General features: G+C 54.1%; 1 protein-coding gene across 3 annotated transcripts in view; it reads right to left on the bottom strand.

Annotated features, from left to right (window-relative positions):
* BICD2 (BICD cargo adaptor 2) overlaps window positions 1-15,928 on the bottom strand; it is a 58,075-nt gene that overhangs the window by 8,336 nt on the left and 33,811 nt on the right. For all 3 annotated transcript variants that reach the window (XM_057721383.1, XM_057721382.1, XM_057721384.1), the window contains 2 exons: window positions 10,678-10,890; window positions 1,432-1,584 (listed from right to left, as the gene is read on the bottom strand). In XM_057721383.1, coding sequence (XP_057577366.1) covers window positions 1,432-1,584; window positions 10,678-10,890 — 366 coding nt within the window. The remainder of the gene's footprint in view (window positions 1-1,431; window positions 1,585-10,677; window positions 10,891-15,928) is intronic.

Raw genomic sequence — 15,928 nt, 5'->3', positions numbered from 1 at the left:
TTCTAATCATATTTCAAAATAAGGAACCCAACGCTTGCACTGAAGTGGGATGTACCTCAGCTGCACACCCCTCCCAGCCTGAGAGGCCCGAATGGGAGTGGGAGAGGCAGCATCCAAAGCTGCAGCTGCTGAAACAGTACCTACAGGTGGACAAGGCAACAGCAGACAGAAACCAGTGCTTGACGTGGGTACTCAGGGTCTACGGGCAACTTAAAAATGATTATTATTCTGTAATATTTGTGCAAGAAACAAGGAACAAACCACTCAGAGGCAGGACCAAGAGGGTCTCTGTGAGTCAAGGCCTGGGGCAGGGGAACCCCAAGGAGGGGCCAGACTCCACCGTGTGCCCCCCAGAGCCCAGTTTCCCCTCCTTGGGAGGCTTGTGTGTCACTGCAGGTGAGCACAGTGTCACAGAGGGCCTGCTCTGCAGCTAGAGGAGGAGCTCCTGTGCCTGCGTTCTCGGGAGGAGACCCGCTCCCTGCTGGCTGTGACGGTCACAGAGGTTCTGCTGTCGGCATAAGCACATGCACCCACACTTCCTATGCAGGATTTAAACACCCGGGTCCTGAGGTTTGGGGTTCCTGGGATAAAGGTCCCCCCCAGTCTCCACCCTGTAGAGCTGTGGTTCTTGGAGAGTTAGGTGGCAGGGGCAGGTCTTAAGGTGCCCAAGTGCCCAGGACCCCCTGGGTGTTCTGTCACAGGTGCAAGTGACCCTCTTGTCCGATCACAGGTGGAAGTGACATTCCTGTCTCTGCCCTCTCACTGGTGATGGCAACCGTCCTGCCCGTCCTCTCACTGGTGGAGGTGATCCTTCCATCCCCATCTTGTCACTGGTGGGTAGAGATGACCCTCCTGCCCTGTCCTGTCTGAGGCAGAAGTGATCCTACTTGTCCCATCCGCTGCGGTGTTGCTCGAGGGCATGATATGACAGCTTGGACATCTCCACACTGCTCCTCAAGGCCCACCTGGCTTCATCCCAAGGTCCAGGACCACATGGGGGCAGAGGGGGCTGGCAAACCTGAGACAGTGGGAGGAGTGAATGCACTGACAGCTCTAGGGTCCCACAGGGCACAGGGACACCTCTGGTCTCCTGCTGGCACCTGAGAGGAGACGAAGCTGGTCACAGCCTCTGGGGTTTTTGTGTCACCTCTTTTATTACCTCCATTTTTTCCCCCATCTTTGCTGCCTGGAACACCTTGGCCAACCCAACTGCCAGCCAACAATACAGCCAGAGGCCTTGTTTTTCTGGTCTTGGAGGGGCTGGGCCCTGCTGCCACACCCCTGGGTCCACGGAGGCATGCGGCCCTCAGCGTGAGTGTGTGGAAGGCGGGAGGGAACACCTTCTGATCATGGAGGACAAAGTGAGGGTTGGGCCAGGGCCATGGCCCAAAGCCAACCTACCTGTCCCACCTGCCCGGCCCAGATACTTGCCTGGTTCTGCCTGAGCACAGACACCTGCTTTTGCAGGCTGATGTTCTCCTCCTCCAGCTCTGAGTAGTCCTGTAGCAGGCGGGCCTCCCGGAACTTGTACTCCTTTATGTCATCCCGCAGGCGGCCACGCTGAATCTCTACATTCTGGTTGATCTGCCAGGAGGAAGGTAGCTGTGAGCAGCCTGCCTGAGCTGGTCTCACCACTCTGGGCACAAGGAGCTCAGAGCAGGAGGCCCGCTGCAGTGGCCACGCAGCTGGGCCTTGGAACTCCAGGCCTGCCGTGGTGCCCGATGTGGCCACCTGGCAAGGAGCTGGGGCCCTGGGCTCTGAGGTGGGGTGAACAGTGCAGGATCTCAGCCTGCTCTGACCCTTGGTTTCTTCCTCTGTAAAATGAGGTTAATAGTCCCTCCGTTGCCTGCTGCTGGGGGTAAGTATAACGGTGCAATGGTGTGGAACAGTCTGCAGCTGCTGGAACAGTTCAGCACAGAGTTAACATCTTGGCCCCTCAATGCCCCTCCTTGGCACGCACTCCAGAGAAAGGGAAACATGTGTCCACACAAAATCTTGTGTACAAGCGTTCAGACACCACTCAAAATAGCAAAGCTGCAAACAACCCAAATACCCACCAACTGAAGAAACAATATGTGGTATATTTATAAAACATGCTGCAACACAGATAAACCTTGAAGCCAACAAGAGTAAAAGTAGAGGTGTTAGTGGTCATGTATTCTACGATTCCATTTACAGGCATATCCACAGAGACAGAAAGCAGATCGATGGCTGCTAGGGGGCCGGGGGAAGATGGGGTGGAGAGTGGATGCTAACAGGGCTTCTTCTTGGAGTGACGTCATATTCTAAACTTGATTTGGGATGGTGCATAAATCTGTAAACATACTAAAATCCACTGACTGTACACTTTACCTGGGTGAGTTGTAAGGGATACGAAGTATCTCAATAAAGCTGCTAAAAAAGAGTTCCTGCCTCCAAGTTGCCCTGAGGATTCAATTATCATGCACGGACAGAGGTGCGTGCAGACCAGACATGGACTGTGCAACCAAGACTGCTGGGAAGTCTCGACCGGCTAGTACGTGCCCTGTGCCAGGACCTGGCTCCCTCGGCCACCATGCTGGGGCCATCCTGTATATTGTAGGATGGTTAGTGGCAACCTGAGCCCTGCCTTCTGGTGCAACCCCCACCCACTGTGACCACTGAAACTGCCTCCAGACAGGGCCAGTGTCCCCTGGGGCAGAATCGTCCCCTAGACAAACTCTCCATCTCTCTCCACATCCCCGTTCCCTCCGCTCCACGCAGCCTCCCACACATACCTGCAAAGAATCTAACACCCCCCCACCTCAGGCCAACAGCATCCCACCTGGACCCTCGGCTAGAAGCGCCATCACCCACTGGGCCCCACAGCTCACTCTGTCCTCCTCCCGGCACACTGGCCTCTCTGCTGGTGCTGAGGTTTCTTGTGACTACATCCAGGTGTACACTTTGCAGACAAGATTCTAAGATTCCGTATGCTACACACAGAACGGCAATGCTGGATTGGTAAAATGAAACAGGACCAATAAGAAAAAAAGAAGAAAGCCACAGAAGGGGAGTGAGTCATCACATGCGTCCAGCACTCCCGACAAACGCTCACGACCAAAATCTCCAGGAAATGGACCACGCCGTCCCCTCATTAAGTGACCCCAGGAGGTACCCAAGAGTTGACACCAGAAAAAACAGACACCAAGCTGCTGCCTGGAGAAATGCAAGGCCCCAGAAAGCACAACTCCTGTTAGGCAAAAATAAACAAAATAACAGTGTGAGTGGCAACGTGAGGAAACATATACTTCCCTGCTTCCTGACAAAGTTCTGCACTTAGCTCCACTCTGGCCCTTTCCCTTGTTTACCACCCGACAGACTGTTATGGTTAATCTTAGGGTCAACTTGTCAAGGCCCTGGCATCCAGATATTTGGTCAAACACCAATCTAGATGTCGCCATTCAGGCGTCTTTTAGATGAGCTTAACATTTAAATGAGCAGACCTGCCAGGTAAAGCAGATCACACGCCATAATGTGGGCGGGCCTTAGCCAGGCAGTGGAGGGCCTTGAAAGACAGCCTGCGGACTCAAGCCGCGGCACCAGCTCTTCCCGGGGCCTCCAGCAGCTGGCACAACCCGCAGATTGTGGACCTGCCAGCCCCCACAACGGAGTGAGCCAGTTCCTCACACGAAACCTCCCTTCCTCTCCACACACACACAGCCGTCGGCCCACATCTCTGGGGGCCTCACTAACACAGTGGCTGATGCGTAAGAACTGTGCTTGCGGCTTCCAGCTGGTGAGGCAAGCCGGGTGCGCCCCGCCACTAGGGCCTGATGCGCTGCTGGGAGCCCCGCCCCTCTCCCAACGGCAGGATGCAGGAGGGAGGACGGTGAGGCGGGGCGGCGAGTGGGGGCTGCGGGCCAGGAGCGTCGTAAATGGCCTTTACTTGAAGCTTAGCTCCCTCTGTGAAACAAGTGCTCCTGAGGGGCACGGGGAGAAGCCAGGGTGAGACCACGGGCCACTGGACTGCCCAGGCTGGAGCCCCTGCGCCCCAGAACCCGTGTGCCCCGCTGCACCATACGCCTCTGCCGAGCGGAGCCCCGCACAGTCCTCCTGCACAGGAGTCGTCTTCGTTTTTTATTGAGGTATGATTCACCTACCATGAAGCTCACCCACTGGAAGTGTACAACTCAGCGCTCATAGCGTATTCAGAGCCGTGCACCATCACCTATCCTGGAACACGTTCACCACCCTAAAAAGAAACCACATACCCATCAGCAACCACCAATCTGCTTTCAGTCTGTGGATCTGCCTCTGCTTGACATTCACAGAAATGGCCCTGGATGACACGCGGCCTCTCTGCATGGCTCAGAAACCTTCCACCGGCGCTGTCTCCACACGGGCTCCTCGACCACCCCGAGGGGCACTACCCATTCCCTCACTACTGAGTACCGACTGTGTGGGGTGCTGCGCTAGGCTGTCTCGTTCCCTGCGGCTCCCTAAAGGCGCCCACGCACGGCACACACACTGCCGGCTGGTGTCAGCTGCTGCTGAGGGAGGCCCTGAGCAGGTGAGGAGGGGTGCTGGCCGGGAGTCAGGTCCGGGAGTCTGGACGGCAGAGCAGCCAGCACTCCACACTGCACTGCACAGGAGTGCTCCAAAGCTGGTCTGTATCTCCCCCAGAGGAAAAGGGCAGGACATTTAGCCAGGAGGCCACAGCCAAAGCCCCAGGAAAGGCCTGTGGCCCCATGTAAGGCCAGGGTGGAGGTGGCAACGATGCCCCAGCTGTGTCAGAGCCGTGGAACCTGCACGGGGAGAAGGTGACAACAGAGGCAGAGACTGGAGCAACGTGGACACAAGACAAGGAGCACTGAGGGCGGCCGCCACCCGGGAGCTGGAGAGGCTCCACGTGGAACACAGTCCTGCCAGCACCTTCATTTCTGATACAGAAAACCTAAGGGAATAAACTTCTGCTGTTTTAAGCCAGTATTTTGTGGCAATCTACTACGGTGGCCCCAAAAAACAAATACACAAATACAGGTTTAATACTAGGAAAAAGACACTGCTGTAATAAATACCTGAAAATACGGAAGTGGTCACAGAGCTGGGAATGGCCAGCAGCTGGGAGAGCTTTGAGGAGCAAGACAGGAAAAGGCCAGACTGCCTTGAGACTCCTGGTAGAAATGTAATTGTTTCAGGTGACTCTGGTGAGGCTCAGAGAAGAGTCCTAGAGGAATCTTCCGCTGTCTCAGGGAATGCACGTACCGTCATAAAATAACACTAGGAGAGGTATGACTGTTAGTTACAGGTGCTCCCAGTAAGGCCTTAGGAGGCAATGAGGAGCGGCGGAAAGGATATCCTTGCTGTAAAGTGGTAGAACCCAGCTGAGCTGTATTCCAGTGCTGGGTGGAAAGCAGAGTTAGTAAGCGAGGAATTGGGATGACTAGCTGAGGAGATTTTTAAGCAGGGTATTAAAGATACAGCCTGGTTTCTCCTTGTTGCTTATAGTAAAATATGAGAGGAGATCAAGAAATTGAGGGAAAAACTGGTAAGCAAAAAAAGAACTAGGACTTGAAGATTTGGGACATGCTCAGCTTGTCCTTATTGCACAAGATGAGAAGCATTTTCTGGGGAGGGCGCCAAGGGCATGGCTCACATCCCGGTAAACCAGCCGGCTGGAGGCCAGCAGGTCCACTGCTTCCTGGGTTCCAGAGGCAGAGGAGGGGGCCACCAAAGACTGTTCTCAGGCCTTGAAATGCTGGGCTTCATACCTGCTGGGACCTGCAGCCCCTTTATTCCTCCCTTTTCTCCATTTTGGAATGAGTGTGTCTCTCCCCGCCTGTCCTAACATTGTATTCTGGCAGCAGATAATTTGTACAGGGAGGAATTCCACCCCAGGATGGACGATCCCTGATGTCTCAGCCTTTCCTGATTTAGAGGATTTGGACGTAATCTGGGACTGAGAGTTGATGTTGGAATGGGCTAAGACTTTTGGGGATGTTAGGATGGGATGAATATACTGCACGTGGGAAGGATATGAACTTTGAGGGCCAAAGAGTAGAATGTTATGGGTATGAACTGTGTACCCTAAAAAGATATGCTGAAGTGCTAAGCCCTGGAACCAGTGAATGGGACCTCATTTGGAAACAGGGCCTGTGAAGATATAACCAAGTTAAGATGAGGTAACAGGGCATTAGAGTGGACCCTAACCCAAGGGCCTGGTGTCCTTACAAGATGCAGAGCTGGAGATACGGACACTCGGGGAGAGGCCATGGAGAGATGGAGGCAGAGACTGGAACACCAGGGCTGCCAGAGGCTGCCAGGCAGAGGCCCGGGATGGACTCTCCTGCAGGGCCTCCAGGAGAAACCACCCCTGCTGATACCTTGGTTTTGGGCTTCCGACCTCCTAAACTGCGGAAATAAATATCTGTTGTCTTAAGCCCCTAGTCTGTGGTAATTTGTTTCAGCAGCCACAGGAAATGAACACAGGCTTCGGTCTTGCCTCACTGAAAGTTGGCGCCAGACACATGCAGTGCCCAGAGCACCTGGGCAGAGGTGAATGAAGCGTCGCCGGTCGCGCTGGGGAAAGGGAGGGGACGGAGGAGCCCCAGCTCGGTCAGCACCAGCCAGCCGATCCGCCTCTCGTGGGAGGGTGCCGTGGAGGCCCTCAGCTGGATGTCGCCAAGGGCAGGGCATGTGTCCCAGACAGCTTGGAGCCTCCTGTTCCTGGAAGGTGGCCTCACCCGCCAGGCATGTGTGCTCCTGGGGAGTCACTAACCGTCTTTACTGCAAATGTGCTGTCACCCAGACAGACCCACACCCGGTGCAGCAGCGAGGAGTCAGCTGTGGAGGCGGCTCAGACTGCTTCAGGCAGAGACGCGGGGCCCGGCATGAGAGGCTGTGCTGGACAGGCAGGGGTTCAGCCTCCCTCCTCGTGGAGGGGCTGTGCGGGGCTGCGCGGGAAAGCGAATGCCCTGGAGTGGTGGCCACACCTCGGCTCACCTCTCAAGGCCTTGTCTCCACTCTGAGGACGGCGGTGATGGTAACTGGTGGGGAAGCTGTGGCTCTGCACACCCATCCAAAGCACCGCCCCACCTGCTGCGGGCCACATGGCTGGCCACAGCTAGCTAGCCTGCCTAATTCATCCTCCTGCCTCCAGTCAGATGGGACACGCTCCCACAACAACTAGCTTGCTCTCTCATGTCGCCCCTGCTTAAGCGCTAAACAGCAGGCCCTCCCTGGCCCCCACTGCTCTTGGGGTGCTGTGGCTAGGAGCCCCTCGCCTGCCCAAGCCCCTGTCCCAATGCCTCCAGCCGCCTTGCCTCGCACAGAGCCTTCTCCTTCTGTGAACACACTGGTGGGTGCACGCTCCTCTCTCTGCCAGAGACGCCCTGCCACTCCTCCCTCTTTCCTCGCTCAGTCACACCACCTGAGGTGCAGGAGATGCTTCAACAGGTGTGGCTTCATCTCACATGGCCACCCAGCGGGGTGGAAGCCGAGGGGAAGGTCTAAAACCCACCAGCTCCCAATAGGTTTGCACATCAGGACTAACAGACCTAAAGGCCCTCCAGGCTGTGTAAGAGAAACTCAGGCCAGCCTCCCTGATGGCCTGGGCAGATTCCACCTCCTCAACTCAGAAGTGGAACACAGCCTCCTGTGCGGGCCCTTACAGGTCCTCGGGTAGGGCTTCTGCGCAGTGAGGAGAGGTGTACCTAGGCTATGAGCCAGCCTGGCAGGGGAGGGCACTGCTGCTGCTGAAGCAGGCAGGGGAACCTTCGCCTGGCATGCCCCCAACTACCAAGGGCTCAAACAAGCTCCCACAGGCCACTGTGGGGTTTGATTTCTCCCAGGTGAGCACCTTCTCCCAGGTAAGCCTGACAAGAGCAGTCCTGATGATGCACAGTGACAGGGGACACAGGAGGCTGGCCCAACAGGGTATAAGCCAGATAGAAAAGGTGGGTATGTGGGGTCCCATCTCAGCACCCTCTGTAGACCCTCCCTCACCAACTCCCCTGACCTCCTGGGGCTGCTAGATGTCACACCCAAGCAAGTTGGGTCCAGCCCTACTCCCTGGGAGGAATGTGCACTTCCTTGTGGGGTCCATTCCCTCAGGACTCATCTGGGCAACCCCAGCTCTTCCTCCCCTGTGGGGTCACCCCTGACTTCACTCCCTACCCTTGGTGCTTCTTCCACACACCCAGGGCCCCTCCTCTTGACTCTGGGTTGTCTGCCCATGTGACAGTCTCCCCACAGCCCATCCCCTGGCTCTGGAGCCAGGTGTCCTCTGTCCAAGCCTGTCCACTCCACGCTGGAGAGCCCATCTGGTGCCTGGGGCCGCTGCTCCTGACCCAACACCCACCGCCTCAGCTTGTGGCCAAACACCTGGCTTCATCCAGAAGCTCCTGGTGGCCCAAATGCGACCACAGCAGAAAATAAGCCTTTTCCTGGCTCCTAGCCAGGACAGGGGAGATGACAACAGACATGACTTCTGCTAGGACATCTTTGTCACTCATTCCTGGGCCTGACATGTGCAGAGTCCACCACGAGAGCAGGGCCAGGGTCCACTGGGACAGTAAGATTTTACCTAGGGGGTCCCACTGGGCAGACAATGCTGACCTCTCCTCAACTGACAGTCCTGCTGCTTCAGACAGCCCTCACCGCCTCCCCCACCCCCAAAGCAAATCCGTGGATGGCCCTGGCATGTGCGCAGGAGCCAACTCTGCCTCCAGCCACGTGTGGCCGTGCCCAGCTCCTTGGGTCTCTGCTTCTCCACCTGCAAAACAGTGCCCAAAGCCATATCCCGGGACAGATGGTGGGGCCTGTCCATACACAGTGCAGAGGTCAGGACCAGTGACTCTAGGCATTCAGCCACACCGTCTGCACCCTGGTTTCCCAACCTGTGAGAGGAGCGAAGTAACTGAATGCCAAGTTATGGGGTAACTGGAACAGTCCCACATGCTGAGCATGTTTGCTACACGTGTCACACGACGGCGGCCATGAGGTCCTCTTGGAGAGCTGGGCATGGGGGAATGAAGCCCTAAGCCAGCTGTCACAGGGCAGAAGGGTGGGGATGGGGGCTGGGGGTCAGAGGGCATAGCACAGCTGGCCCATCCGTTACCGAACATGGACGGCAGCAGGACTAGGCACCGGAAGGGGAAAACCCCGCTGTGGAAGGGGCATCTCCTGAGGTGACTGTGAAAAGCCTCTCTGGCTGGGTCACAGAGGACAGACACAGGCTGGAGCTTATCAGGGACAGTGCTTGGTGCTGTGTCCTCATGACCCAGGCTCCTCAGCCGGCTTGAGCCTTCGTGCAAGCCTCCTGCAGGAGGCAGGCCGGCCACGGGGGGGCGCAGCAGAGCAGCTCCGGCAGGCGGGGCGAGGCCGGACCAGCAGAAGCGTAATTGAGGGGGAGGGGAGCGGAGCACAGCCAGCCAGCAATGGTGGGGACACGGACCAGGGCTCTAGTCTGAGCAGGCGGCGATGGAGAGCCTCCACGCCAACCCTGAACCTGGCACAGCCCCACAGCACCTGCCCTAGAGTGATCACGGGCGCACAGGCGGGGCCTCAGGAGAAGGACGCGCTGAGGGTTTATGGGGGTGGGGAGCAGAAGCCTTCCTCCGGAGGTACTAACAGGAACAGCAGGAATCCTGGCCCCACCAGACCTGTTCTTTAACAGCAGCAGCCTGTGGGACTGGCTGAGCTCATTTCCTGGCGCCAAAGGCAGCAGTCAGCCAGTCTCCTGCCCCTCTCCCGACAGCCCCCTCTGGAAGAGGGAAGGAGCAGAATGAGTCTGGGATGGGCAGAGCACTTCCACGGGCTCTTCTGGAAAGGGGCGCTTAGCCGGAAATGAGGCTCTTCTCCCACTTGGGGGGTCAAATCTACAGCTCCGATGGCCCCTTCTGCCCACCCTGACCAGATGCTCCCGTGGGAGGAAATGAGATCACACACTCCCCCTGGATCCAAGCCAAGTTCCTCCCAAGCCCACAAGCCTTGGAGACCTCTGATCCCAAACCAGGGTGGGTGACTACTCCCCGCTGCTGCTGGCTCCTGGGCCCTGCCCCAAGCCTTGCCGGGGTCCCCTCCCAGCCCTGTGGGACCTTGACCGCCATACACCCTTCACACACCGCTCTGCTGTTCTGGTCACCTGTCCCCACCCCCGCAACAGAAGTCTGAGAGTAGGTCTTCCCATAGCCCAGAACAAGGCCTCGTGCCTTTCCTGATGAGAACTTGGGGCCTTGACAACCAGGGACCCCCAAGGCCACAGCTGGGACTGCAGCTCATGTAGGCCTCTGGTTATACCTGCTCCCCTGTTGCTCCCCCACCCCATCTCGGAACGGTGGCCCACCCTCCCACCTCTCTCAGAGGGCACTGGGCTGCCTGCCCTCCCCCTCCACCTGCCCAGGCCTCTCATGACCAGGCTCCTGTCAGGCGCGAGCTGACCCTAGGAGCTGTCTGTGGTGGCCCCTTCTGATTTTGTCGTCACAAGCTGGCAGGCGGATACTATGGTCCTGCTGATCACGTGAGGAACCCAGGATTCACATCAGTCCAAGCGCAGAGCTGGGACCCTGCCACCCTCAGCCCTTCCTGGACCACCACAGGCCATATGAAGCTGGGCTGGGGGTGAAACAACTTGTGGGTGGCCATGTCCCCAGGGAGCAGTGGCTTGTTTTCCCACCCACCCACAGTCAAGCAGCCTGCCCTAGTCCCGCTGGTTACCTCCTTCAGCTCCTGGGCCACTGAGGCCAGACGTTCGTTCTCTGACTGTGTGTTGGCGAGCACGTTGCGCAGCTGCTTGAGCTCTGTCTGCAGCTCCAGCACCTTGCGCACATAGTACTGCTCCTTGGAGGCCGACTCCTGGATCAGACTCTCTTCCCGGCTCTCGCCATCCGCAGCCACCTTCTTATGGTTCGTGTGGGCCTGTCCAAATGCCTGCAGGAGATGAGATGTTCTTAAGAAGGAGCCTGGAGGCAACCATGTGGCCAGACATGCAGGGGGAAGAGGGGGGCACAGGAGGAGAAAGATGCCTTAGGGCTGTGAGGTTACAAAAGAGCCGGGGGTGGGGCTTACGAGGAGCGCTGGTGGGATGGGATGAAGGGACTGGCTATAGGAACTGGGGCGAGGCAAGGATAGAAGGCCCCAGCCACCATCTCTGCCAGTGTGGCCCCCATCAGCAGACAGGCCCCTGTCCTGGGGCCAGGCAGGGAAGCCATCAGGACCAGGGTGAGTCTGAGGTCCCCCTTGAGATACGGAAACCGGGGCTCAGGGAAGCGCCCCTCCCCACCTGGTCCTGATTCACTCATCCTAGGAGACACCTGTGCTCAGGGAGGCCTGGGAAGGTGGGAGCCCAAGTCCAGCACAAGACAGGAGTGTGAACCAGAACACTCAGAGCCAGCCAGCAGGTCCCCACGTCTGTCCTAGTCAGGAGACCCTGCCCACCTGTCCAGGACCTGAGCACAGAGCTGAAAATACCTGTTACTGAGGACCCACCATCCCCAGACCCAGCAAGGGCTTTGGGCTGTAAGAGGCAAAGGAGCACGTGGCTGGCTCGGGGAGGAGCCCCCATGGGCAAGTACAACCAGGACTGGTGCTGGCCTGCCCAAGTCCATGCCCCAGGTCTTGGCCACCGTCGTGCTTGCACCCGTGTCATGTCCCCCCAGGTGTCACAGCCCCTGGTAAGCACCTTTGCTTCTCCTTCCCCCCCACCCTGCACCATCACAGTAGCCAGGACGCGACCCACACAGGCCTGTAGTGTGTGTCCTCCCCAGGGGCCCCCTTCCCACTGGCCACCCCATGCAGACCTCTGAGGGGAGACCTTGTCTCTTTACAGGGCTCCAGGCTCACAGAAGGAAAATGAAAGAGAGAGGGCTACTAAAGAGCATAGAAAATGATGTCTTTATTTCCTCAGAGAAATAGAAACATTTTCACTCATTTATTATTTAATATGAAGTCTAGGAATTCAGTCCAAGAAAACAACTGGGAAAACGTGCAAAGCTATATGTAAGGATGTTACTGAGCAGGACTGTTTGTAACATAAAAAAATCAAAATGTAGAAAGTGACGTGTTTATCGGCAGGGGACTGGCTAAATAAAGTAGGGTAGGGTCTGGTCAGGGTAATTGCTCTCCCTCCCGAGAGCGGGTCTTGTTCATCTGCTCCCAGCCACTGACGACCTGCTCTGTGAAGACAGGTTCCTTTTCAAATCAAGGCAGCTAGCTCTATGATTTCTGTTGCTGTCGTCCACCTCCTCCATCCTGGTCCCAGGGAAAAACCTAAGCAGAAGTCTGTGTGTACGCAGGACCTGCTGCATCCTGGGTGGCAGCCCCAACCCCCAGCTGCACGCCGGCCCTGGGCGCGCCAGAACTTGCCAGAAGTGCAGGAAGGACCCAATCCATGGGGCAGGTGTACTAGAAAGCACCAGCCAGCTCATGGGTGTCGCTTCAAACCTCCAGACAAGCTGAACTGGGTAGACATGCTCTCTAGTCTCGAGCTGGAGCACTGACACTTCATGAGGCCCCGCATCATCACCAGCGGCTACAATGAGGTGGGATGGCTAGATGCGCGCGCACACACACGCACACACGCGCACACACACGCACACACACACACTCTCTCTCTCTCTCTCTCTCTCTCACACACGCCTCGGCCTGAACCTTCACCTCCCGGGCGCTTCACCCATGAAGCCGGGGACTTGCACCTCCTGCCAAGACAAGGCAGTCATAGAATCTGGATCTCCCTCCCATGTGGAAATCTAAAAATAACTGGGAAGTTCATGTGACTAAGCAATAGTTTTCAAGTCACTGAACACCAGAATATGAGAGGCAGGGCACAGGTGAGCTCCATGACACTCGCCACTCCTCCCAGAAGGAACTTCAGCCATGGTGCAGAAAGAGAAACAAAGGTCTGGAGGTCTGAGAGAAGGAGGCGGTACTGGAAGACAGTGGACAGGGCAGCGAAGGCGGCAGACCTCTGAACAGAGGGGCCCTCAGTCCTCGCAGGGGACAGTCAGTGCAAGCCTGTGAGGAAGCCACCGAAGCCAGGAAATGGCCACCCAGAGGGACAGAGGAAATGATCCCACTGCCTACACAGGCTGTAAGCAGCACTTGTTTCTACCAGCGAGCGGGAAGCCCTAACCCACAGACAGCAGGCAGAGCCCTTGCGGGTCAGGACAAAGTAGAGCTGGGGAAGTGCTCTCTGGTCCCGACTAACAAAGCTTAAGGCAAAACCTGAAGGGATCAAACTACATCCCAGAACAAAGCACAAGAACATACAAAGGAATAACAGTACCATCTCCCAATACAGTGAAACCCAGAATCTGGCAATCACTGGTGACTGGGCCTGCCAAGGGGGCAGAGAAGCCAGTCCACAAGGACAAGGTGAGGTCAGAGTGATGCAGTGACAGAGCCAGGAGACAGGGCAGGACTGATTTCACAGGCTCAGGAAGCCAAGCAAACACTGAACAGAACACTGAACATGCCAAGCAGCAACCAGGGAAGATAGAGAAGATGGAAATACAAGGTATGAGATGAAAGGGGCACTAGATGGGATTCATGGCAAATTGCACAACACATATTAGTAAACTTGAAGAAACAGCAGTAAGACTACTCAAAATAAAACACACAGACCAAAAAAAGGGGGGGGGGGTGTTAAAACATGAAACACAGTGTGAGCGAGCCGTGGGACAACTTCAAGGAGCCAACACATGGGTAGCTAGAGTCCCTCGCGGAGAAGAACAGGTGAGGACAGAAAAAAACTTCAAGAAATAATGACTAAAATTACTCCAAATTTGATGTAAACTATAAATCCACAAATCTTAGCAGCTCATCAACCTCCAAACAAAAAATATGAAGAAAACTACACTAACCATATCACAAGGGACTTTCCTGATGGCGCAGTGGTTAAGAATCCGCCTGCCCATGCAGGGTTCGAGCCCTGGTCGAAGAAGATCTCACATGCCGCAGAGCAACTAAGCCCGTGCACCACAACTACTGAGACTGCGCTCTAGAGCCCACAAGCCACAACTACTAAGCCCGCATGCTGCAACTACTGGAGCCCTCGCACCTAGAGCCTGTGCTCCACAAGAGAAGCCACTGCAATGAGAAGCCTGCACACTGCAACAAAGAGTAGCCCCCGCTCACTCCAGCTAGAGAAAACCTGTGCGCAGCAACAAAGACCCAACAGAGCCAAAAATAAGTAAATAAATAAATTAAAACACACACACACACACAAAAACATATCACAAACTTGTTTTAAAACCAGTGATGCAGGAAGAAAATACTAAAATCAGCCAGAGGAAAAGGACACACTACTGATAGAGAGGCAAGCATAAGGATGACACAGGATTTCTCTGACAAGCCTGGATACAGTAGAGCAACATGTTGAAAAAACAAAAACAAAAAAAGTATTAACCGGAGCGCTATACCCAGTGAGAACTGTTCAAAAATACAGGTGAAGCAGACTCCAGACATACAAAAGCTGTAAGAATTTATCACCAGCAGATATGCATCACAGAATGTTAAATAAAATCCCTCAGGAGAAGAAAAATAATACCAGAAGGAAATCTAGATTTACAAGGAATGAAAAGCACCAGAAAGGATAACTACATGAGTAAATATAAAAGACTTGTTCTTCTTATTTAAATCCCTTTAAAAGATAATTAAGAGATTAATGTAATTCTATCAAAATTCCAACGGCCTATTTTTTTTGCAGAAATGAAAACTGATACAGAACTGCAAAGGCCCCAGAACAGCTAAAACAATATTGAAAAGAAACAACATGGGAGGACTCAAATTCTCGATTTCAAAACTTAATATGAGGCTATGGTGATCAAAACAGTGTGGTACTGGCATAAGGATTGACAATGTAGACCAATAGAACAGAAGGGTCCAGAAATAAACCCTCAAATATGTGGTCAACTGATTTTTGAGAAGGGTACAAAAATAATTCAGTGATGAAAGAATAGTTTTTCAACAAATGGTGCTATGACAGATGGAAATCCACATGCAAAAGAATGAAGCTGGATCCCTTCCTTATATCACATTCAACAATCAACTCAAAATGGATCAGAGACCTAAATGTAAGACCTAAAACTACAACTCTCAGAAGAAAATAGGGATAAATCCTCATGACCTTGTTGGCAATGGGTCTTCCATGTGACACCAAAAGCACCAGTAACAAAAGAAAAAAATAAATTGTACTTCATCAAAATTTAAAAATCTGTGTATCAAAGGACACTATCAAGTGAAAAGACAACTATACAACAGTAAAAAATATTTTCAATTTTTGTATTTGATAAAGGTCCAGTATCCAGAACATATAAAGGACTCCTATAACTCAAGAATAAGGAGATAAACAACCTAATTAAAAAAACAGACAAAGGACTTGAATAGACATTTCCACCCCCGCCCCCCACCCCAAAAGGGCCAATCAGCTCATAAAGCTCATTAAAAAGACGCTCAACATCAGGAAACATTAGGAAAATGCAAGTCAAAACCACAATGAGATAGCACCTCACACCCACTAGGATGGAGATAATTTAAAAATAAATTTAAAAAAAAAAGGAAAAGAACAAGTGCTGGTGAAGGTATGGAAAAACTGGTGCCCTCAGACACTGCTAGTGGGAACGTAAAATGGTGCAGCTGTTGTGGAAAACAGCCTGGCAAATCCTCAGAAGGTCAGATGTAGAATTACCATATAATTCTGCAATTCCACTCCTAGGTATAGACTCAAGGAAAATGAAAATATACATCCACGCAAAAACTTGTACACAAATGTTCATAATAGCCAGTAAGTGGAAACAACCCAAATGTCCACCAACTGATGAAGGGATAAAGTGTGGCCTACCCATAAAATAGTGTATTATTTGGTAATAAAAAGAAATGAATTACTGATACATGGTACAACATATATGAACCTTGAAAATATTCTGCTATGTAAAAAGAGCTGGTCACAAAAGGCCACATATTGTATGAT

Source organism: Hippopotamus amphibius, chromosome 2, assembly GCF_030028045.1.
Source record: "Hippopotamus amphibius kiboko isolate mHipAmp2 chromosome 2, mHipAmp2.hap2, whole genome shotgun sequence".
Taxonomy (NCBI): Eukaryota; Metazoa; Chordata; class Mammalia; order Artiodactyla; family Hippopotamidae; genus Hippopotamus; species Hippopotamus amphibius.
This window is presented reverse-complemented; position numbering and strand designations above follow the sequence as displayed.